The sequence below is a fragment of the Podarcis bocagei genome, assembly GCF_964188305.1.
Source record: "Podarcis bocagei genome assembly, chromosome: 18".
Taxonomy (NCBI): domain Eukaryota; kingdom Metazoa; phylum Chordata; class Lepidosauria; order Squamata; family Lacertidae; genus Podarcis; species Podarcis bocagei.
Window position 1 is genome coordinate 11,437,594 of NC_138144.1, and position 23,451 is coordinate 11,461,044.

Below are 23,451 nucleotides of genomic sequence, written 5' to 3' on the forward strand. Positions count from 1 at the left end.
AGTATACCTGAAGGAGTGTCTCCACCTCCATCGTTCTGCCTGGACACTGAGGTCCAGCTCCGAGGGCCTTCTGGCGGTTCCCTCACTGTGAGAAGTGAGGTTACAGGGAACCAGGCAGAGGGCCTTCTCAGTGGTGGCGCCCGCCCTATGGAACGCCCTCCTAGCAGATGTCAAGGAAATAACTATCTGACATATAGAAGACGTCTGAAGGCAGCTCTGTATAGGGAATATTTTTTATATGTTGGAAGCTGCTCAGAGTGGCTGGGGCAACCCAGTCAGATGGACGGGGTACAAATAATAAAATGATTATGTTGTTGTTATTCATGAATTAGCTCAATTCTCTTTTAAAGCCATCCAAGCTGGTGGCCATTGGTGCCTACAGTGGCAGTGAGTTCCATAGTTTAAACCATGCAAAGGACTTCCTTTTCTCTTCAGAACCTTCATTGGACGGCCACGAGTTCCGGCATTTTGAGAGAGGGAGAAAATGTTACAATGATCAGACAACGGAGGCTGACTCTTAATACCAGTTGCTATGAAACACAAGGGGGTCTTTTTAGTTCCTTATGATTCCTCAGTGGAGCCTCCATGGAGAGAGGCAGTCTAACTTAGAATGGGAAGAGGCTGCTGCTCTCACTGGTCTGCCGTTCTGAGGACAGGAGGCTGGACATAGATGGGGCCCCTTGGGTCTCATCCTGCACAGCTCTTCTGCTGTCTTTGGGAGCGAGCCAGATGTTGGGGAAGAGGAAAACTGCTGCTGGCTGGATTGGGGTTGGCTAATGCTGCGCCCTCTGGATGCTCCTGCCAGCCCCCACCAGCCAGCATGCCCAGTGGTCAGGGATGGTGACAACAGGCCCTTCCCAGCAGAGACAGTGTGCAGTGGTTAGAGCAGGGTTTCCCAAACCTGGCTCTCCAGCTGTTTTTGGACTACAACTCCCATCACCCCTGGCTAGCAGGACCTGTGGTTAGGGAAACTCTGGGTTAGGGTGTTGGACCAGGACCTGGGAGACCAGGGGTCAACCCCACAATCAGCCGTAAGGCTCATTGGGTGCCTCTGCGGGGAGCAGTCCTTGCCTCTTGGCCTAGCCTGCATCTCAGGGGTGTTGTGAGGATAAAATGGGGAGGGAGGAACCGTGTACACCGCCCCCCCCCCCCGGGATCCTTGGAGGAAGAAAGAGGGAAGCAACAACTGACAAGCTTGCAGTCAAGGGGAAACATTTTGAAACAACCCTTTGTTTGGGGATCTGGAATGTTCTCCTGCATGTTTCAAGGATCAGGGTTGAAACATTTTGTTCTTCTTTTTATTGTTAAAAACAGCGGAAGGAAAAGGGTGGGGAGAGAAAAGGCTGGGTGCAAATGCTTAAAAAAAGAAGAAGTTCGGAAGCCCCAAGGCAGTATGGGGTGAGGAGGAAGCATCTGGCAGCCATTGGCTAAGACTTCTGTGATGTCACAGAAAGCGTGGGAGGAGCCCCTGGCTGCCATTGTGCCTGCAGAGGAGTGGAGGTTGTCTATGGGTTGCGGAAGAGTCTGGTGCAAGGGGAGGAGATGGAGGCAAGTTGGTGTGCGTGCGTGTGGGAAACCAAAGTGTGCACAAGTTTTCACACTTATTGTGAAGCATATACAATAGTATTGTGTCACCTACACCTTTGGCTTTACAAAAGGACCTGCAAAGAGGTATAGGTGGGGATGTGGACTTGTAACTTTTAAGTTTATTCACCAAGCTGTGAATAGAAACTTGCCTGCTGGGGGCGGGGGGGGGGGACTTTATTGCCTCACCATATTTGAGGAAGTCAGGAAAACAGCATTACATGGGACAAATTTGCATTAGGTGAAATGATTTGGCCATTATCTGAATGTCCATTTCTGCAAAGCACAGAGGTAGTTTTAAGTCTTGGCTTTCACCTGCCTGTGGTTGAGATGGGACATAATATTCAGTTTCTACCAGTGGTGATTTTAATCTCCATGGGTGGAATTCAACACTCAGCCTGCTCAGAGTAGACACAGTGAAATTAAGGAATATGCCTGTTAGGTCTGTTAATTTCAATAGCCCTACTCTGAGTAAAAGCCAGTTTTAATCCCACCCCTTTTTTTCCAGATGTGCCCCTTTCTCACTTTTAAAAATGGAATCAAGTTTCTAGCTGTCATTGCAGGGCTGAATTTAAAGAACACCAGGTGAGGGCTTTGGGTTGATGAGTTTGCTCATCTCTGCTTGCCAAAATTCCCTCTTCTTAGCGGTTTTGCTACAATCAAGCAGTTCAGAAGAATAAAATAAATTGGGGAGGACTGCGGAATAGAGATGTCTAAACTGAGTAACAATCACAACCTTTAAAAACTCCCTTGATGCAACTACTAAAGATACAGCAGCTCTGGCTTCTGTTGCCTCCAGTTTCTAATCACCTTCCCCAAATCTCACTGTGCTTGAGGACTAGAAAGTTGCCTCCCATTTTTTTAAAAAACTGCCTCCTAATTTCACAATAAAAAATAGAGTTGTGATTCTTTGCTTTTCTATGCGGCCTGCGGAGAAAGAAAGGGAGAAACCTTCCATCTTCAAGGCTGCCTCTGGGTTTTGTGTCGCCAGGCTCATCAGTTTTGGGGAAGGTCACCTCTGCATGATACATGCAGTTGCGCTGAGATGACCACACAGTGCTTCCAGACACTGCAACTTGGCTTCAGCTTCTCCTCTCCTCCGGGGAGGCCGGATGGGAACATAGCACAGTGAAATGGACTCTCTCCCCATCTCTCAGCAAACTGCTGCCTCTTTCTGAAAGCTGCTCTCTCTCTCTCACCCCACCCTCCCTGACTGCACATCCACTTTAGTTGTTGCCAGGATCAGATCAGACCGTGGTAGTTTCAGCCTATCTGCGTAGGCTGCAGAGGAAACCGCAAGGGGAGAGAAACTGTCAGCAAAAGTCGTGGCTTCTCGCAGCCATGACCGATCTCTGTCTCAGCAAATGGGTCTTTGATCTGCTGTGGCTTCAGTTGGGTTTAGAACATGGGTAGGCAAACTAAGGCCCGGGGGCTGGATGCGGCCCAATCGCCTTCTCAATCCGGCCCACGGTTGGTCCAGGAATCAGTGTGTTTTTACATGAGTAGAATGTGTCCTTTTATTTAAAATGCATCTCTGGGTTATTTGTGGGGCATAGGAATTCGCTCATTCCCCCCCTCCAAAATACAGTCCAGCCCCCCCACAAGGTCTGAGGGACAGTGGACTGGCCCCCCATTGAAAAAGTTTGCTGGCCCCTGGTTTAGAAGCTGAGGTTGTCTTAAGAAGGCCAGGCCAGGAATGTCCCCTTCCCTGAAAGTCTGGAGATTTGCTGCCAGTCAGTGTAGGTAATACTGAGTGAGATGGAGCAATGCCCTGATGCAGTCTGAGGCAGCTTCCTATGCTTAAATCAGCTATTTGAAAGGTCCATGAGGACTAGAACCTTAGCGTGACTTTACAGGAAGGCCCATACTGTTGGCATCTGTCTGTCTCAAGAGACAACGGAGTGTGCGTCCGGGGGTGAAGTAAAACTGCTGTGCTAGCAGCACCAAAGTGACCTCTCCGGGGCGCAAGCCTGGGCTGTGTCTGGAGGTCCTGGGCTGCCCAGATGACAAGACAACGTTTTCGGCTTCACTGATGGGCTCCAAAGGAAAGCAGAGCAAGACGTTTGGCACCTGCGTGGCTGGAGGACTTTGCGGAAGGACTGCCTTAGGGATTCCACTCCAGATTTGTGGAGGGAGGTGGAATCCTGTCCCTTTTCTTCTCCCCAAGATAAACGTCAGTGGAGGTTAAGGACCACAGTTTCCCTTCTCCTAGGTGAGCTCCCTTCCCAGGCGGACGAGCTCCTGTGGGACTCTAGGCAACAGAGGGATATCCTTCCCAACTGTGAGCAGGGCGGGGGGGGGGGGGGTTAAGACAAGAGACAACAATGAACCATAACGCTGTTCCCTGCTCAGGCTGCACAGAAAAGGCATTTTGGTTCCTGAAATTCATTCTGATTGTGCAGATACAATAAGATTCTACAGGGTGGGGTATCAGTGGGTGAAATTATTCCAGATCCAAGGATCCCCAGGCAAGCACCACCAGATGGCGGAGATGTCAGGCGCCATCCTGGAGCCCAAGCACCTTCACTTGGTCTCAAGTGGTTGAAACACTGGTTGAAAGAGACCACGAGGGTCATCTAGTCCAACCCCCGCAATGCAGGAATACTTTTGTCCAACGCAGAACTTGAACCCGCGACCCCGAGATTAAGAGTCTCATGCTCTACCGATGCAGCTATCTTATGTTCTGGCAGTGATCTGATCTGTGGCAGGCAATGGAAAAAGAACCTGATCGGTGTGTCGTTGTGGCGGGCAAAGGTGTGATAAGGACCAGGGAGTGTAAAGTTAATCTGGGTTGCATTTTACACCGCAGTGTTGTGTGTTACCATCTGCCCTGCTTAGGCAGCCAGTCCTGTTAAAATGTCTTCTGCTCCAGCCAGGCAGCAGGAAATGCCTTCTTGCATTCATGTATTTCACTTGACTCTTCCAGGGTGACAGTCCTTGTCTGTGGAGCAGGAGGGTAGCAATATTTAAAACAGCTCTGTTTAATTCAGCAAAGTACAAAGAAATTAGGTTTAAAAGTAATCAGGTTTCAATAGCTTGTGAGAATCAAGTGTCTGTGCTTTCCTTTTCCCTGACACCAAAAAAGACGTAAATGTGTGTGTTTCTGCATCTGTGGAGGGAAACCATTTTTAAAGCATAAAAGCAGCACTTTGGCCAAGATTGTGGTGGATTTGCAGAAAGATGTGGTTAATTACCTAATCTAGATTTGCTTATCATGACTAACATACAGTAACAAGGGAGATTGCTGTCTTGCAGCAGGTTATGTATTTTTAGCTTCCGCCTTCTCCAGCCGCCTCTTAAACTGAATCAAAAATTTATTGTGTTATATATAGAATCACAGAACTGTAGAGTTGGGAGGGACCCTGGGGGTCATCTAGTCCAACTCCCTGTGATGCAGAAATAGGCAGCTGTCCCTTACGGGGATCAAATCTGCGACCTTGGCATTATCAGCTGTAACCAAACTGAGCTAGCCAGGCATTGCTATATATTTCTATCATTGCTATCTTAGTCACTGTGCATGTGTGTGTGTACATGTATTCCTCATTATTTTAATGCATTGAACACTGAAAAATAAATCACACTTCCCCCCTATACATTTTAAAATTAAATCAGCGTCTTCAGGTAATCTTTGCTGCAACCCTGTGAGACGGACGAGTATGGTTTATGCCCATACTGCAGATGGGGAATACTGAGGCCCAACGTGGGCTTGCTTCCAGATCTGGGGCTGCCTAGCAAGCTCACCTGCAGAGACAGGAACCCACCCCTTCCTATTTTATAGGGCTCCGTTGGTGTACCCAGGTGCTTTTTACGGATTTCCATAATCCTGGTCTTTGGCCCAAGGAAAAAACAGTCTAGAGAGTGAGGAGAACAGGGGAGTGAAATGCCGCTGGCCATCCAGCTGTGCTGGAAGAGATCCCAAGGATCATCTAGTCCAACCCCCTGCAATTCAGGAAAATAAAGGGGAACAAGGTGTCATTTAAGGAGGCAAGGCCTATGGGAGTTTGTGTTGAGGTCGGGAGATGTTTAGGGGGTGAAGTGAAATGAAGGGGGGTGTCAGGAAATCTGGGCTCATGTGAAGCCTTTTAGAAGAAAAAACCTTGGGTTGGGCTGGGGCTTCCCTGCCTCGCAGGGTTGTTGTGGAACTAAAACAGGAACATGTGGTGGTGGTGGGGTCATCCTTGAGCCCCTAGGGGAGGAAAGGTAAGATACAGAAATGCACTCACAGTTGCTACTGATTATAAAAGGGTGACGTTTCTAGACCTCAAGAACATAGGTGGCACCAGAACAGAAGCTCAAAGAGAGGGGTGGGAGACCTCTGAAAATTGAGGGTGGAGGAGAGAGAGAAAAACATAATTTGACACAGGCAGAGGGCTGTTTCCTCAGACGTGTTTCATATATTCCGATCCTTAATTGCAAAAAATAACCTCCCAAGACTGGGCTTTCTCCTGCCCCCCGGGGAGAGAGCTGCACTGCAGCCTCGGGCATCAATAATTTCTCCTCCTCCTGCTACTCGCTCTCATTTTTTAAAATAAGTATAGGGTAGGATACATGAATGACAGCAGTCTGGTCCCCTGGCTGCCAGCCAGCTGCTGTTGCCAGGGCAACCAGCACAGGAAGACCTCTGTTGCTAGGGGCAACCGGGGACCGCACTTGGAAGAGGATGCCTTTGATGGTGGTGTCTGTCTCTTGCGTAAGAAGGCAGGCTTTGCAGACAGACGTCAGGCAGAGAACTTGCTCTGGAAGGGTTCACCACCACAGCCCCACTTACTGACACTGGACTGCCTTCTGGCTCACCTACATCCAAAATGAGCCAAAGCATGTGGTTTTTCTTTTTTTAAAGGGCCTGGCTGGACATCTAGCGTTTGGAGAGAAAGATAAGGGGGGGGGAGAGAATAACGTCAAATAATTTCTCTCTCGCACAATTTGATGGAATAAGTCCTGCCTTCCCCCAAAGCAAAACTTGCTTAAGATTAGGGCAAAATGTGTTTAACTGGGTTGCATCCAGTGATAGTCCTACTCAGAGCAGGCCCATTGAAATTAAAGGGTGTGTCGGCAGCAAGGATATTATTGGCACAAAAATGGAAGCAAGAAGAATTACCGACGAAAGAAGAATGGCGGATGAAATTGATGGACTATGCAGAATTAGATAAATTAAGAGGAAGGATTCGAAACCTGTGGGACCAGAGATTCTTAGAAGACTGGAGTAAATATACGAACTATTTGAAAAGTAATAGTAATGAACAGATTAGTCTAGTAGGACTGCAAGAAGTTCTGGAAGGAGGACTATTTGAAATATTGCAAGAAAGGCTATGAGGAGAACTATTAGTTAACTATAATTAAGAGTAATAGAGAAATTAAGAAATACAGAATAAGTGATAAAGAATGGAGAATCATTAGAGGTATTGACAGAAGTCTAAAATATTGTATAAGATAAGAAGTTATATTAGATGATTGTCAGAAATGATATGTTAAAAAAACTAATAAAAATGTATATATATATATATATAAATGAAATTAAAGGGTGTGTCGAACTTGGATCCAGTCATTTCAATGGGTTGTTCTCTAAGTGGAATTTCATAGAATCATAGAATGGTAGAGTTGGAAGGGACCCCCCAGGGTCATCTAGTCAAACCCCCTGCAATGCAGGAATCCCAGCTAAAACATCCCTGACAGATGGACACCCAACCTCTGCTGGAAAACCTCCAAGGAAGGAGAGGCCACCACCTTCTGAGGAGACCATAACCTGGCAGGAAGCCCCATTGATTCCTTGGGGGCCTTTGCATCTGAGGAGCCTGTGTAAAACTTGCCACTTCTAACTGGATGGATACAATGGAGAGTCTTGTGGCCCCTTGAAAGACTTACCAGATTCATGATGAGGAGTCCATCAACATTGGGGCTTTGGCTAGATGTTTTTTTGGGATCCCTTCCAACCCTGCAATTCTATTATTCTTTTTGGAAGGCTCCACAGTGTGGAGAAGGAAGCCAATCATTTACAACAAAATAGTATGATAAAAAAGGGAGAGGGTTTTTTGTTTATTATTACTAGTCAGACTTTTGTGTATGAAAAATAGTGGGAGGGGTGGGTTGTCTTTGTGGATTACTGATTTGAAGTCCATACCACGATACTGGTTTCATAATTTTTGACCTGGCAATATATCATGAATCAAGATGTGTGTGTGTGCTATGCAAAAATCACGATGCAGGCTCCATGCTTATTTCAGACATTGTGATATATTAATATATCATGAAGTTTAGCTGGTGATATATTGCGATATTGAAAACCAGATATCGCCCAGCTTTAGTCCTGACTCTTCTGGCCTTCGGCTTCATTGGGTGCCTGCGAGCGCATCGCCTGCTTCTTCTGCCCTTCCTGGGCATCTTTGCAGAGCAGGAACCCCGCCAGGGACTCGTGCAACACAAGGGAGCCGGAAAAGCAGAGGGAAATTTGAGGAGGTGGAAACTGGAAAGAAAAAAAAACCTGACCGTGTAACAGAGGCCACAACCTCAGCAGCTTTTGAGACGGGCTCCCTGCTTGGAATGCTATATTAAGACCTCAGCTGCTCGGGTGATCAGTTCACAGCCGGAGCAGAACAAGCCCTGCTGTGGCAAAATCAGGGATCGGAGGAACAGCTTACGTGCCCCCCCCCCCGCCGCCCGAAAAATAAATCAAACTGACCTGTGGCTCTCCAAATGTTGCTGGACTACAGTTTGCCCTGTCCATTGGGCATGCTGGCTGCGTTTGGAGCCTCAGCAACATTTGGCGGGATTTTGGTTCCCCTGTCTCTGATCTGAGAAGAGGCCTTCCCCTTATCTTTGGAGGGAATCTCTTATCTCTTTGAAAGAGGGGCCTTCCTCCTTCCATAGCCTCCAACATTAATTTTCTCCAATGAAAATAGGGACGTCCTGGGGAATAGCAGAACATTCTGGGATCAAATCAGAGACTGGGACGCCTTCTGTAAATTGCGGGTTCCCAGGGCCAGATTTAGGTTTGATGAGGCCCTAAGCTACGGAAGGTAATGGGGCCCGTTATATGTCCAGCTGTCCTTTGTCAACAACAAATTGTTGCTTTTTTGTGTGTTGAATATATGCTGTATGGTAATTTATGGACCTAATAGGTTCCTAACGAGTGATATTTTAGGGAGCAGACTGGCCCATGACTTACATCATAGCAGCCTACACAACACAAAACACTGTTGCTGTATGTAGGCTTTATTTGTTTTTTATCTTATACTGTATTGTGGAAATGTACATCCAGGTTTTTTCCTTTAATTTTTTGGGGGGGCCCCAAGAGAGTGGGGCCCTAAGCTAGAGCTTGTTTAGCTTATACATAAATCCAGCTCTGCAGGTTCCCCATCATCTCTCTAGTGATATCTGGCATCTCTCTAATGATATCTGCTAGCAGCTAGAGGGACGCAGGTGGCGCTGTGGTCTAAACTACTGAGCCCCTTAAGGTTGGCAGTTCAAATCTGTACAATGGGGTGAGCTCCCATTGCTCTGTCCCAGCTTCTGCCAACCTAGCAGTTTGAAAGCACACCAGTGCAAGTAGATAAATAGGTACCGCTCCAGCGGGAAGGTAAACGGCCTTTCCGTGCACTCTGGTTTCCGTCACGGTGTCCCGTTGTGCCAGAAGCGGTTTAGTCCTGCTGGCCACATGACCCGGAAAGCTGCAGACGAACACCGACTCCTTCAGTCTGAATGTGGAGATGAGCGCCGCACCCCATAGTTGAATTTGACTGGACTTAACTGCCTGGGGTCCTTTACCTTTACCGATACCTGGAGCGATAAGAGTGCCTCATCCCTGATGCAAAAAGAGGCATTTCCATCTCTCAGGAGGAAAGGCCTTTTCTAAACAGACTCATTCTTCCACCTCTTAGTTTCAGTAGGGAATGGGAAGTTTTTAAGCTGAGGTTGGGTGGACGCATTTGTTGAGATTCTTGCACTGCAGAAGGGTCGGCTGCAGCCCTGGACGCAGAATGGACCTGCGCCTCCTTGGACAGCTGTGAGTCCAAAATGACCCCCAGGCTGCGCACCTGATCCTTCAGGGGCACAGTGACCCCATTCAGGACCAGGGAGTCGTCCCCCCCCCCCGTCCCCTAGAAGCAGCACTTCTGTCTTGTCAGGATTCCACCTGACTCCATTAACGGCCTATCCCTTCTTCTCTCTGCCAGCCCTTTGCGGAGTGGTGCCAGCTGCCCCCCAAGGATGCTGCCAAGATGCCCGAGAGTGCCTGGAAGCTGGCCTTCTACACCCTCACCTGGTCGTACGGCGCCTACCTGCTCTTCTTCGCTGGATACCCCTTTTTCCACGACCCTCCTTCCGTCTTTTATGGTACGGTAAGCAGGTCAAGTCAAGTCAAGATTTGGGCAGAGGCTTCCCTCTCGCAAAACCTTTTCCCAGGGAAGCTCGGGCCCTGTGAACCTCTCTGTCCAACCCTTGAGACTCTTCCCAGGCCACCCCCTCACCTCACCCCCCCTGGGTGTTTTCGCCAGACTGGACGTAGAATCATAGTATTGGAGAGTTGGAAGGGACCCTGAGGATCATCTAGTCCAACTAGGCAGCTGTCCTCTGTGGAGATTAGGGTTGCCACCTTTGTCCTGGTAAAATACAGGACAGGGCGGGGTGGTTGGGGGGCGATATTATTTTTATCTGGTGCTGAAGTGACTTCAGAGCAATCCATTGCAATCTATTGCATACCCGCCAACATTAATTTTCTCCAATGGGAATTGGAACATCCTATTATCCAGACCCTCCAACGTTTTCCCGATGAAAATGGGGACGTCCTGAGGAAAAGTGGGACATTTGGGGATCAAATCAGAAACTGGTGCGGCTTCTGTAAATCTGGGGCTGTCCCTGGAAAATAGGAGCACGGGGAGGGTCTGCTATTGCAGCCTAACACAATGGCTCCTCCAGAATTTGACACACACATTTGTGAATCTGTCTGTGCTTGGTACCTAGAGCTTAAAAACGTGACCTTTCACTTGCCTTTCAAAGATGCAGTTGGAGAGGATCCCTAATTTGGCAGAGAGAGAGAGAGAAGGCCTGGAATACAGGGCAAAACTGTATCAGTACAGGACATGGCATTTTATATTGAAATACGTGGCAATCCTGTATTACGCAGGACAGCTGCCAGTTGAACCTGCATGTCTCCTTCAACTCCAGTGATGCCTCTCTGCTTCCCTGGATGGAGGATGGACGTTGCTGAGTCTCTCGCTCCGTGTGTGAAGAAACTTGGCAAAATTTACATTTGTTGCCCTGCCTGCTTTTGGCAGCAGGAACTGTGCCGCTAAGCTATCACCCCTCCCCTAAAATTAAGACAGGGTGCTAGTCCTCAAGGTTATGAATGAAGAGCTGGTGTCATGGGAAGAAAGGAATCTGCCTCACAGCTGCTCTTCCTTCCTTCAGCCCAAGACTGTCTACACTGGCTGGCAGCAGCAGCAGCTTCTCTGGGGTTTCCTTCCCCTACACAGAGATACCATCAAGGCTTAAACCAGGAACCTTCTGCACACAAAGCTCTGGTCCTTGAAAGAAAATAAAAGAGGGCCTTTTTTTCTAAATCATTTTTATTGATTTTCCAAATTTTAACAAATCAAAGCAAATTTAATACAATTTTTCCAAATACTGGCCTCCCACATTCCGTCCTCAATGTGCCCGTACAGTGGTGCCTTGCTAGACGAAAAGAATCCGTTCTGTGATTCTCTTCGTCTAGCGGTTTTTTCGTCTTGCGAAGCAAGCCCATTGACGGATTAGTGGATTAGCGCTATTAGCAGCTTTTAGCGGCTTATCTGCTGATCGGATCAGCTGATAAGCGGCTTAGCGGCTTAGAAAAAGGGGGGGGGAAACCCAGCAGGAACTCGCAAGACATTGTCGTCTTGCGAAGCAAGCCCATAGGAAATTTGTTTTGTGAAGCACCTCCAAAATGGAAAACTCTTTCGTCTAGCGAGTTTTCCGTCTTGCGAGGCATTCGTCTTGCGGGGCACCACTGTAATTTCTTTTTGTTGCTGCATTATTTTCCTAGTTATTTCTGAGTCACCTTCCATTCTCTATAATTAATCTTATATTATATTTTGTGTTGTTGCTTTTAACTTTTTGTCCTGAACCATCAGCTGTCCACTTGCCAATTTCTGCACGTACAATATTTTAACATTTCCAATATCTACAAGGGAGGCTGTTCATCAAATTGTCAATCCACAATAGTTCAACAATTATTATTTCTAAAATAAACTTCCCTTCCTTCTGCGTGGATGAAAAACTAATACTTCACTTTCACTAGATGTTTTCCCTTCTTAACTGCGCATTGAGACTTTTTTTCCTTTGCCTTTTGCAAAATAGATAATACAGGTGCCTGCATTTCTGCAGCTGCAAAATCACAGGTGTCTCTGGGGATAGGATGGGACTCAAAAGTGAATTAATCTAAATTCATTTTTTTGCAGCAATGCCCCCTTGTGGTCACAGCCCGGAATGTCCATTCAGGACGCCCACTAGCTAGCACGCTTTGTTCTTTCCTTGTTGGTATGACTGCAGGATTCTGGGGTTCCTGATGGGGGTTCCTGATGGGGGTGAGAGTGGATCTGGGGTGTGTGGCAACTCTGTCCCTTGAATTGCTTTGGCTCCCAGGAGACTGACCAAGGGAAAGGCTCTCTTCTGCCTTGGTCAGACACCACCTGGAGTCCTGTGTCCAGCTCTGGGCACCACAAGTTAAGAAGGATGTTGACAAGACGGAATATGTGCAGAGGAGGGTGAAGGAGATGTTCAGGGGTCTGGAAACCAAGCCTGATGAGGAATGGTTGAAGCAACTGGGTATGTTTAGCCTGGGGGAGAGGAGACGGAGAGGAGACAGGAGAGCCATCTTCCAATAGCTCAAGGGCTGTCACATGGAAGATGGAGCATGCTTGTTTTCTCCTGCTTTGGAGGGTAGGACTCGAACCCATGGCTTCAAGTTACAAGAAAGGAGATTCTGACAGCAAAAACAGGAAAAACTTTCTGACAGTAAGAGCTATTTAAGAGTGGAATGATCTCCCTCAGGAGGTGGTGGACTCTCCTTCCTTGGAGGTTTTTAAGCAGAGGTTGGATGGCCATCTGTCAAGGATGCTTTAGCTGAGTTTCCTGCATTGCAGGGGGTTGGACTGGATGACCCTTGGGGTCCCTCCCAACTCTGCAATTCTTTGATTGTATTATTCTTGCCCCCTGGCCCTGCTTGCCAGCTTCCTACAGCCGTTGGCTCAGTTGGTAGGGGGCTGTAGATGGAAAGCCAGAGTGTGAGATCAAATTCTCCATGGCAGCTAGAATAATAATTGATTCCTGCACTGCGGGGGGTTGGGGGGTTGGGCTAGATGACCCTTGGGGGTCCCTTCTATGATTCACTGACCTTGCTTTCTCCCTTCTCCTTTGTGGCTTTCCAGGCTGGAAGAGGGGCATGGAGGTCCCGTCAGACATTGCCATGGCCTACCTGATGCAAGGCAGCTTCTATGGCCACTCCATCTATGCCACATTCTACATGGACGCCTGGCGCAGGGACTCGATCGTCATGCTCGTCCACCACGTGGTGGCCCTCATGCTCATCACCTTCTCTTACATGTTCAGGTGCGTCCCCATCCGCACATGCTCCCTCCCTCCCTTGTTTCCTGCCTGGCTACACCTCTGCTTGGTGGCAGAGCGCACTCTGTGCATGCACAAAGTCCTGGGTTCCAAACCAGACTAAGGTCCCTCTAGTTCAGCATTGCCTGCACTGATTGGCAGCAGCTCTCCAGGGTTTCAGACTTGGGGGTCGCACCCAGCCCTACCTGGAGATGCCGTTGGAGATTGAACCTTGGGTCCTCTGTGCTTAGAGCATGTTTAAGGCCACCAAACTCTGGTCCTTCCCCGCAGGATAAAGTAAGATTCTAGTCCTCAGGCTCCAAGCACATTTTGCACCTGGCTTCTGACCCCTTGCGACCAAGTGAAGATGCCTGGGGGCCAGGATGTGGAGGTGCTTGCCTGGAGATCCTCGGATCTGGGCTGTTTTCACACACTAATACCCTGTTCTGTATAATCATATCCATTATATTTTATCTGCGCTATCAGAAAGAATCTCAGGAACCAAAATGCTTTCTTTGTGCAGCCTGAGCAGGAGCAGTCAGCATAAAGAAAAAGAGGTCGGAATGGGCCAATAGTTATGTGGACCATCCCTGGATCAAGGGACTTTTCCTCATTAATTTCTCAAAGCTCTTATCTTAGCTCAAGGTTGTCCTCTGAACTAGGCGGATGTTCAACTGGGAATCATTTGCAGTCAGTCCATCATTTGGAAAATAAGACTTGCCCCACAATGTCCACTAGACATTCCATTTTGGCGACTGTCACCTTGGTTTAAGGAGCCATTTGGTCCCTGGTTTATACACCTGAGTTTCCCACACTGGTCCTCATCGCCTGAAATGGGAGCATAGGGTGCCGCATTGCACTAGTACAGACTACTTATAGGAATACAAAGCCTAGTAGAGGCTCTGTGGGGTCTTGGGCAGAGATGGGCCTTTCCCACCAGCTTGTTTTTTAAAAAAATATTGTTGGCACCCATCCATCTCGAGAGACAACGGAGTGCACCTCTGGTGGTGAAGTGAAACCGCTGGAGAATCACAGTGCACACTGTGGCTGAAGATACCCGTCCCTCTTCGTAACTGCTGAGGTGCTGCTGCAAAGTGACTGGGCAGCGTGTCTGGAGGTCCTGGTCTGCCCAGACAACAAGACCCCCCTCTTGGCCTCACTGACGGCGGGGTGGGGGTCTTTAAAGATTTTCAGAGACTTTCATTTTGAACTTGCTATGGTTTGAAGGAATTCTATAACTCGTGTTGCCTAGACATTGTTGAGGTCCCGAGGGAAGCAGAGCAAGGCGTTTGGCACCAGCTTCTTCCATGTTCCAAGTTCAAAAGTAGATTACTCACCAGAAAAAGGTGGGGTTCATTCTAGACACCACCGGCTACTTGGAGAGTCTCCAGGTGATTATTTGGAAATCAGCTGGTGCCAGCTTCAGTGTTGACTGGAGATGTAATATTTCATCCGCAAAGCACTGTGGAGATTTTAGGAGGCCATGCACAAGTGACTGAGGATGCTGCCGCACCACATAATTTATGGCAGGACGTTCAGTGCCCTGGTTGCAGGGGTGGGACTAGATGACCCTTGGTTACCTTTCAACTCTATGATTCTTGTTTTGGGCGGCGCTGTGGCTTTTGCAGACATCTCGGGCAGAAATTCTCCGTGCAGTGAATATGCACTTAAACTCTACATGCCGTTAATCGAACCCAGGTGTGCGTCAAGGGTTGTGCTGTGGCTCACCTGTGCTTGCATCCTCTCCTCCTGGCAACGTTGCCTTCAGGTACCACAACGTGGGAATCCTCGTCCTCTTCCTTCACGACATCAGCGACGTTCAACTGGAGTTCACAAAGCTCAACGTCTACTTCAAATATCGGGGCGGGGTCTACCATCGTCTGAACGATTTGATCTCGAACGCTGGTTGCGTCTCCTTCAGCGTAAGCTGGTGAGTTTGGCTGCCCATTCCGAGGGAGGGCGGTTCTGCAAACTCCACCCCCCTCAAAAAGAAAACCCAGCAGGAAGGCATGTTACAAATTATTGTTTGGTTGCGGCTAAAATATATCGCTGTGGTGCTGCAATCCCAGTATTTTGCTGTTCAGATAGACTGCTCTTGTGCGAAAAGTTTTCCAAAATTGTAAATTGCTTTGAGGTTATTATTATTTTTTACAATCAAACCATATATAGGTTTTATTAAGTGAACACACAACAAGATTCTAGTCCTCCTAGACCAGTTCCCTTGTCCCCGCAGGTTCTGGTTCCGCTTGTACTGGTTCCCTCTCAAAGTGCTCTACGCCACCTGCCACACCAGCCTCCAGACAGTCCCGGACATCCCCTTCTACTTCTTTTTCAACGCTTTGCTCTTTGTCCTGACACTGATGAACATCTACTGGTTTCTGGTGAGTAGCGAGCCTCACCATCGCCTTGCCCTGCAGGAGTTGGGAACCTCCAGCTGACAGGCCTCACGAGCCTCAGTTCTGTAGGAAAGGTTTTAGATACTAGGAGAGGATATGTTGTTTAGTTATTACCTTTCTCACATGAATGAAGTCAGCAGAGGACTGTCCTTTGCAGGATAAACTTGGAAGCTAAGGCAAGGTTGATTTAACCTTCTAGAAACAATAGTCCAGGATGCTTTGTTCGTCTTCCCAATCTAACAACAAATGAAGATTGGCTTTTGAAAATGATGGAGTACGTGCAACTGGCAAAATTAACAGCAAAGCAAAGATTAGAGATCAAAATGATGAAAAATGCCTTGAGTACTGAATTTTTTTGGGAGGGATTTAAAGAACTACTATAGTGAGATGACCAGGACTTGAAATATGAGTGACAGCACAAATTATTAAGATAAATACGTAAAATTATGTGTATTGAATAGTATAGGCAAAATATGCAGCATTTCAGGGTAAATATGAAAACCATGGACATGGAAGTCAACAGATAAAGTAATTTATGGATTATATTAAAATATGTAAAGATTTCTTTTATGTGAAAAATTAATAAATAAGATTTTTTTAAAAAAATATCCAGGATGCTTTAAGGCAGACTGGATTTTGCCTGGTATTGCCGTTTTTCTCTCCCTTAGAAATAACACCCACACACATTGCTTTGTGAAAAAGTAAAAGTTGGCTTTACTTACATAGTAAATGTGGGGTGCTCTCCCCAGAGGTTCACCTGGAGGCATCATTACATGTCTTTAGGTGCCAGGCAAAAACATTCCTCTTTACCCAGGCCAAGGCTATTCAATAATCTATTGCCTGAGAAAGTGTGGGGGAAGAGGACTGTTATCATAATGGCTATTTTATTATGTTTTTATCATGGGAGTGCAGGCCATCTTAGGCCCACGTCACCCTGGCTGGGATGAGCCAGGTTCTCAGGAAAGTGGGGGGCTGGGTAATGTAGTGCAAAGCATCGTGGGGAGCAGAGAATGGGGTTCTTAATTTCAGGGTCATGAGTTCGAGACCCATGTTGGGCAAAAGATTCCTGGATTGCAAGGGGTTCGGCTAGATGACCCTTGGGGTTCCCTTCCAACTCTACATTTCTATGATTGCCCCCTCTCCCTTCCTCTTTGCAGTACATCATCCTCTTCGTAGTGAAGGTCTTGCTGGGGCAAGTTCGGGAAGTGAATGACGTCCGGGAATACGATGTTGACGCAGCCTGCAAGAAGAGAGACCGGGAGTTTCACACCCCCAGCTGCTGGAAGGAAGGGTTAGTGTTCCAGGGAGGGAGGGAGGGAGGGAGGAAATCAAATTCGCACCAACACTCATTTCGCCTGGCTTCCCTGCTTCCGTCAGGGGACAGCCACGCTCTTCTGGAAACCCTGCGAGTGGAGTGCAAGAGCCCCCGCCCTCTCCCAGATGTTTAGCTGCCCCCCCCGCAACACCCCCCCCCAGCATTCAGGGATAGTTTGCACCTGAACGTGGAGTTCTTTTGATACAACTATCCTCCACAAGAATCGTCTTGTTGGATGAAACCCTTCGCCGTGGGCATCATTCTGTTAGTTTGAAGCCCAGAAGCGGAGCATGTAAACCACTCTGAGGTAGACTGTGTCTGAACGTGGATGTTCCATTCAGCTCTTTGGCATTGAAAGGAGTGGGGTGTTTTTCCCAGGGGGAGGCAGGGCCAGGCCAGGGGAGCGTGGCGACCACTATTAAGGGTTTGACAAATGCCTATTTTGTATCTGAATTTTAGTTTCAACTATTCCCAGTTGGGTTTTTGGAGCGTAAGCTTCGCAAAGTGGCTTGTAATTTTAGCACGCTGAGTAAATTGCAGCCACAGGATTATAAAGCTCATTGTTGTGACATGAATTTAAAACACACAAAAGCTGTACTAAAGCCTCTGGAAGGTTGCTATACAGAAGCATAGGTGTGTGTCCTTACATTAGTCTTACTCAGAGTAGTCCTATTGAAATGAACGGGCAGAAAAGGGCCCTTTCCCTCAAAGGGGTGGATTGAGGCAAGCTTGCAGCGTTTAGGGCTTTTTCGATTCGAGAAAAGGTGAATAAGAGGCACCTTGATATTAAAAAATGCTGCATGGCATAGAGAAAGTTTATAGGCGAGAGGGAGAAAGACCTTTTTTCCTAACGCTACAGCTTGGGAGTATCTAATGAAGCTGAAGGCTGGGAGATTCAGCACCTAGTTAAACTATGGAACTCCTTGCCACAGGAGGCAGTATGACCACCAACCTGGCTGGCTTCAGAAGAGGATTGGATGAACTCACAGAGGAACGGCCACTAGCCAACAGGGTGATGCTCAGAGGGAGAAATCTTTCTGCATCCCAGATGCTGTTGTGGGAAAGGGCTCTGGGGTTCCAACCCTGATTGCCTATTTCCCACAACAGGCGCCTGGTTGGCTGCAGTGAGAAGAGGGTGCTGGACCAGAGGGGCCCCCTGGGGCCTGATCCGGCAGGCTAGTCTTCCCTTCTTTTGACAGGGCTGACTCAGGCCCATTAATTCCAGGGGGTTCAGCTCTCTTGCTCTCTCTTCCACAGGAAACATTTGAAGAACGGACTCGTGAAAGACAAGCGGTTGTAGACGGCGCCCGCTGGATCTCTGCTGGCAAGAACCCCCAGCTTGTTTGGCAACCCAGAGAAGAGCCTGCCCCCCACCCCTCCGTCTTGATACCTAGAGCTGTGGGGTGGGGAGGGGGAAGCGTCTGCAGGAAACTCACTGGCGGTTGCATTGTTCTTTAAAAAAGCTCTTGCATTTGGCCAGAGTTGGCGCTGGCGGTGAGGACTCCCACAGAGTGGATTGAAAGGGGGCCTTTTTCACAGACCTGGGGTGGATGCAACATGCCCAGCGGAGAGACCCACAAAGGGAGCGGCAAAAGTCCCCCCTCCGCCAACGCCCCCTTGTAAAGACCAGCTCTGCCCTGTGCAGCCTTCTTTGGGGTGGCCCCTGAGAGGATGCAACAGCTTTCCCCACCCTCCTCATTCTCCAGAGCCCTGACTGGTAAAGCGAAGCGAGTGGCCGATCAGATTGAGGGGGCGGGGAATAACACTTGTGAATGGATTGACAGGAGGGGTGGTGGTGTTCACCTGGGGACGGCTATCCCACAATGCTCTGCGGCACTTTATTCCTCCCTTGCAAGCACGCACACCCCGCCTTTTTAAAATATATATTTTACTGGATATCGTCCGCAGAAGGGGGAAAGGGTGTTTGGACCTGTCTCAGGTGGTGTGTACTTTTTTCCTGTTGTGTGCAAAGGAAGTATCCAAAACTACTGTAATTTTTCAAATTAGTTTCTGAAAACAGACTTTTAAAACATTCTGTTTGTAAGGGCAGAGGACGGGTGGGGGGAGATGATGGTGAAATCGGCTGCCTGTTTTTATATCTAAAATGTTTGTTATGAAAAAACAGGGCGCCAGGAATGCGGGGAGACAGAGGGGCTGGGGCTGTGTCTGCCTGATGGGGCTGCGTGGAGCCTCTGCCTTCGGAGTCTGTCTGCAAGGACTGTACCACAGCGCCCCACAAGGAAAAAGGAGTCTCTGTGAGCTAGGTGCTGCACCCAATGAGCAGAGGCAGCTGGGCAGCTTCCTTTCCTGCCAGGGCACGAGGGTGCCATTCAGACAGCCCAAAACTTTTGGCGTCTGTCTTTCTATCCAGATGGATGGAGGTGACTCCCGTTTTGCATTCTCTCTCCTGCGAGAGAATACCTTGAAGCAGCACCAGCATGGACCTCCAATGAAGTTTGGGTATATAGAATGCAATCTCTGGTGGCAGATTTATTATCTTTACCCTATCCAGCCTCCAAGGATCTCACGGCACCACAAGGGTTGCAGGTGAGCAGAGCTTCGAACGTGGTTCTGCCAGTCCCAGCGCCCTAATACAGCGCCAATTGATGTTTGTGGCTCACTTGGGCGCCCCAGAGCTGGCTTTGGGGCAGTGCCCATCCATGTCACGCTATTAACCCCCCCCCAACCCTTAACCCCAGGGAAAAGCAGAGGAAGGTGGCAAGAATCCTTTGGGGGCGGAAAGCCCGAGTGGCAAATGCACAGCTGGCAGGGGACGGAATCACAGAGCTGGGACCACAAGGGCCATCTAGTCCAACCCCCTGCAGTGCAGGAACCTGAGATTAAGAGTCTTCTGCTCTGCCAACAGCTGCCCCAGAGTCAGAAACAGTTTCCCATCTCCAGCAAATCTCCAAGAGATCTCCCAGGAAAGGGTTGAGCTTAGAGCATCTGCCTCACATGTGGAGGGTCCCCGGTTCAGCATCTCCGTGAAAGGACACCCCGGGTCTGGAAGCCTGGAGAGCTGCTGCCAATTTGTGTAGGCATTACTGAACTCCGCTGACCCATTGATGCAACAGAAGGCAGCTTATTGGCTTCCTATTTCAGCCAGCTCTATATTCCATGAGGACCAGAATGACCTTAAACTGAATGACCACAGCTCAGCGGTAGATCATTTGCTTTGCGTTCAGTAGGGCCGGGGTTCAGTCCCCGGCATCGCCAGTTTGGGTTGGGAGAGACCCCCAGGCCCAGGAGAGCTGCACACAGCCTTGATCTCGTTTTATCCAATGGTCTGAGGCTGTATAGGGCAGCTCCTGGTGTTCCTCGTATTCTGCTCACCCCGAGTTAGCAACAGTAGATGTGGACGCAAATAATTGCTTGCTAAGGTGGAAGAAGATGCAGGAGGGAGAGAAATTTGTAATGCAGATGGGGACATTTGTACCTGAAAGCACCCTGGATCCAGAAGTTGCGTTTTCAGGGTGTTCACACACTACATCCCAGAAGTGTACAATCTTTGAACTTCTGTCTGTGCACATGTGGACATTTATCCACATGTATTGTTCAACAGAAATGCAGTCTGGTCGATTTAAACAAACCAACAAGCATACACACTTTCAACACAAGTTGGGATGCTGGAGTCTGTGTGAATGAGCCCTTCTTTTGATAATTAAAACATCTGGGAAGCCATTGCATCCATTTGCCCTCTCAGCACCCTTCTGCTTGGTGCTGCAGGATGAGGCCATAGTCACAGCAGCCCGCATATGTGTGCCAGGTTTAAAAAATCTGCCTTTCCCTTTCCCCTCCTGACTTGCATAAATGATAAGAAGTTGAACAAGTTCTCTGATTTTTTGTGCACACCTGTCAGTGTTTCCCAAACTTGGGTCTCCAGCTGTTTTGGGACTACAATTCCCATCATCCCTGACCACTGGTCCTGCTAGCTCAGGATGGTGGGAGTTGTAGTCCCAAAAGAGCCAGAGACCCAAGTTTGGGAAACCCTGGTTTGGAGGTTCGTTCCTAGGGAAGAAGTGTGGAGCGTCGAACCCCTCCTATCACTGGGAATCATATTTGGTGCACGGCTCCTGTTTCTGAGGATTCGGGCAGACCATTGCATCCATGATGGCTGGCACCTTGGCTTCTCGAGTGAAAGCCGATGTTCTCTGCAAGCCAGATGCCGCAAACAATATGCTGCACTCAAACACACCTGGTGTTCCTGCACTGTAATTTGTTTTGCACAGTGTTTAGAGATTTTAAACATTAAGCAAAAGTTTAGGAATACCTTAAATAAATTGTGTCCCGTAGTGGGACTGCGCTGGTGACCCGGCTTGTTCATTGACCAAATCTGTCCAAGGCCAAGAGAGAGAGGATCCCTTGCCACTTGAGTGTGGCGCATGCCTGTCCACAGCAGCCTGTTGACTTCTGGTGAGTCTTCCCTTGGAAGGAAAATAAGGTGGGGATGGATTTGTGAACCTCTAAATGTGGTTACTAAGGGCCCATTGAGCTCAAGACCCTGTTTTCATGTGGCTACCCAGGAGCAACAGGGATGGGGAACTGGCGACTCTCCAGATGTTGGGACGAAAGAAGGCGGCACCCTGCCAGATATTTCCCTTAAAAAAACCCAAAGCCTGTATTTTTTAAAAAAATAAATGTTCAGACTTCAGGAACCACACCAGATTCTTCATCTGCAATGGGTATCCTGGAAGAGTGTAATTAGCTTAAAAGATGTGAGGATGTGTTGTCAAGTTAAATTTGCCCCCATCTCCAGTGAGTGGGCAGAAATCTCCCCTTCTGCAATCCTAAAGGCTGGTTCAACACATTGCAGCTGACTTCTGAGTAAGTGGGGAAAGGTTTCTGGTCGCAACCGAGTGTGATGTGAAACAGGGATCACCAGAGAACCCAACAAGGCTTCAAATCCACTGGGCTTTCCGTAAAAGGGACTAGCATGCTTTGGGATCTGAGATGCTTCCGGGCAAAACAAGGTTGCAGCCAACTGAATCATTCTCAGAGTAGACCCATTGAAATGTAGGGATGTGACTAATGGGCCCCATTAACTTCAATGGGTTGCTCCTGGCGGTAGTCCTATTCAGAGTAGGCTCATTGAAATTAGTGGTCCTAGTGTTAGTGGTTGTGTTCGTTAGCTTCAATGCTGGATAGTGGATGCAGCCCATTGATGTTAATGGGCCCAAATTAGGCATGCCTATTCTCTTCTATGTGTCTACTCTTGAGTAAGCTAGAGGCAAGCTTTTTTGGGGAGAGGGGTCAAATCCCATCCAGGTGGATTATGTCTTCACACACACAAGGTTCCTGTTTGTCTTATGACAAAGCTCATTCCAGACTTCTAGGCCTGGTCCAGACCCATCCCTTGCACCCATGTTCACACTTCCTCCCCTGCTCTTTTATGACATGTGGCTTTGCTTCAGAGAGGGATTTGTCTGTGGGAGAGGGATCTGAGGCACTGTGTTTGTTTCTGTGTTAATTTAAATGCCAACTCTCTTGTGGCGGAATCCTCATTAAAAGAAGGAGAAATCGCATTTGTTGTAAGAGCTGTTTATTACCTTTCTAGCTGCTTAAAGTTGAGTGTAGAGTTCTGTATTCCTGAGTTGGGATTTCTGCTGCTGCTTGACATGTTTAAAAGGGAACAAGATGGAGGAGAGACATAGCTGTCAACCTTCCCTTTTTTGCGGGAAATTCCCTTATTCCCACTACTTCCCGCTGCTATCCTGGATATTAGATATCCAGGATGTTAGATATCCTGTAGACTGTCCCTGAGACAGGTGAGGCTGCTGATCCCTTATTTTCAAATCTGAAAGTTGACAGCTATGGGGAGAGAGCTGCATCTTAACTGGAAAGGAGAACCAAGGTTGCAAGATAATAGGTTGATAACAATTTGATTTGTCACTATTAATTTATTGCATTTATATTCCAGTTTTTTTGCTCAAGGTGACACACCGGGGTCTCTCCCCTCCCCACATTCCTTTAATCCCCACACAACCCTGTGAGGTAGGACCAGGTCACCCAGTGAGCTTCATGGCGGAGTGGGGGGTTCCAATCCTGGTCTCTCCCAGGCCCCAGCCTGGCACTCTAACCACTGCACCACACTGCCTCTCTCCACCTTTCAGTGGGTTCCCAGGATACCTTACAAAACATTAAAGATTATAGGTAAGCACACTGAAACAAAAAACACCAAAAGCCCCCTCCATGACTACAGGGGGGGATTTGGGGGGGGATCCCTCCAGTGGTTGGGCAGCCATCAGTCATGGGGTTGGACTAGATGACCCTCAGGTTCCTTCCAACTCTACAATTCCATGATCCTGTGCAATCACCTGGGGTCTCTCAAGCTAGCCCACCTCGCAGGGGCGTTGTGAATCTTTATAAACAACTGCATCCATATATGGAGGATAAATTGGGTAGAATAAAAGCAGCAAAACTCCTTCGCGCACCCAGGACTGAACTCACCTGGTTTGCCCTGGGCGGGGAAGGGTTAACCAGATGCGCCCATCACCCGGACCCTCAAGTCGGGTCCTTACCCAGAAGCCCCCTCGGCCCCTGGCCAGCTGCCCAAAGATCAAAGGGCCCCATTAGCCAATCAAC

General features: G+C 48.3%; 1 protein-coding gene across 1 annotated transcript; it reads left to right on the plus strand.

Annotated features, from left to right (window-relative positions):
• The first annotated feature begins 9,511 nt into the window (after positions 1-9,511).
• On the plus strand, positions 9,512-18,321 carry CERS1 (ceramide synthase 1). The gene is made up of 6 exons (XM_081178023.1): positions 9,512-9,912; positions 12,984-13,164; positions 14,927-15,088; positions 15,392-15,539; positions 16,712-16,845; positions 18,127-18,321. The coding sequence occupies exons 1-6, from the start codon at positions 9,798-9,800 to the stop codon at positions 18,167-18,169; spliced, it is 783 nt and encodes a 260-aa protein (XP_081034149.1). The 5' UTR covers positions 9,512-9,797; the 3' UTR covers positions 18,170-18,321.
• The last annotated feature ends 5,130 nt before the right edge of the window (positions 18,322-23,451 follow it).

Coding starts and splice junctions, on each gene's coding strand:
- CERS1 (XM_081178023.1), top strand. CDS start 9,798: ATGCCCGAGAGTGCCTGGAAGCTGGCCTTCTACACCCTCACCTGGTCG. Junction 15,089..15,391: donor GTCTCCTTCAGCGTAAGCTG/GTGAGTTTGGCT, acceptor TTGTCCCCGCAG/GTTCTGGTTCCGCTTGTACT. Junction 15,540..16,711: donor TGAACATCTACTGGTTTCTG/GTGAGTAGCGAG, acceptor TCCTCTTTGCAG/TACATCATCCTCTTCGTAGT.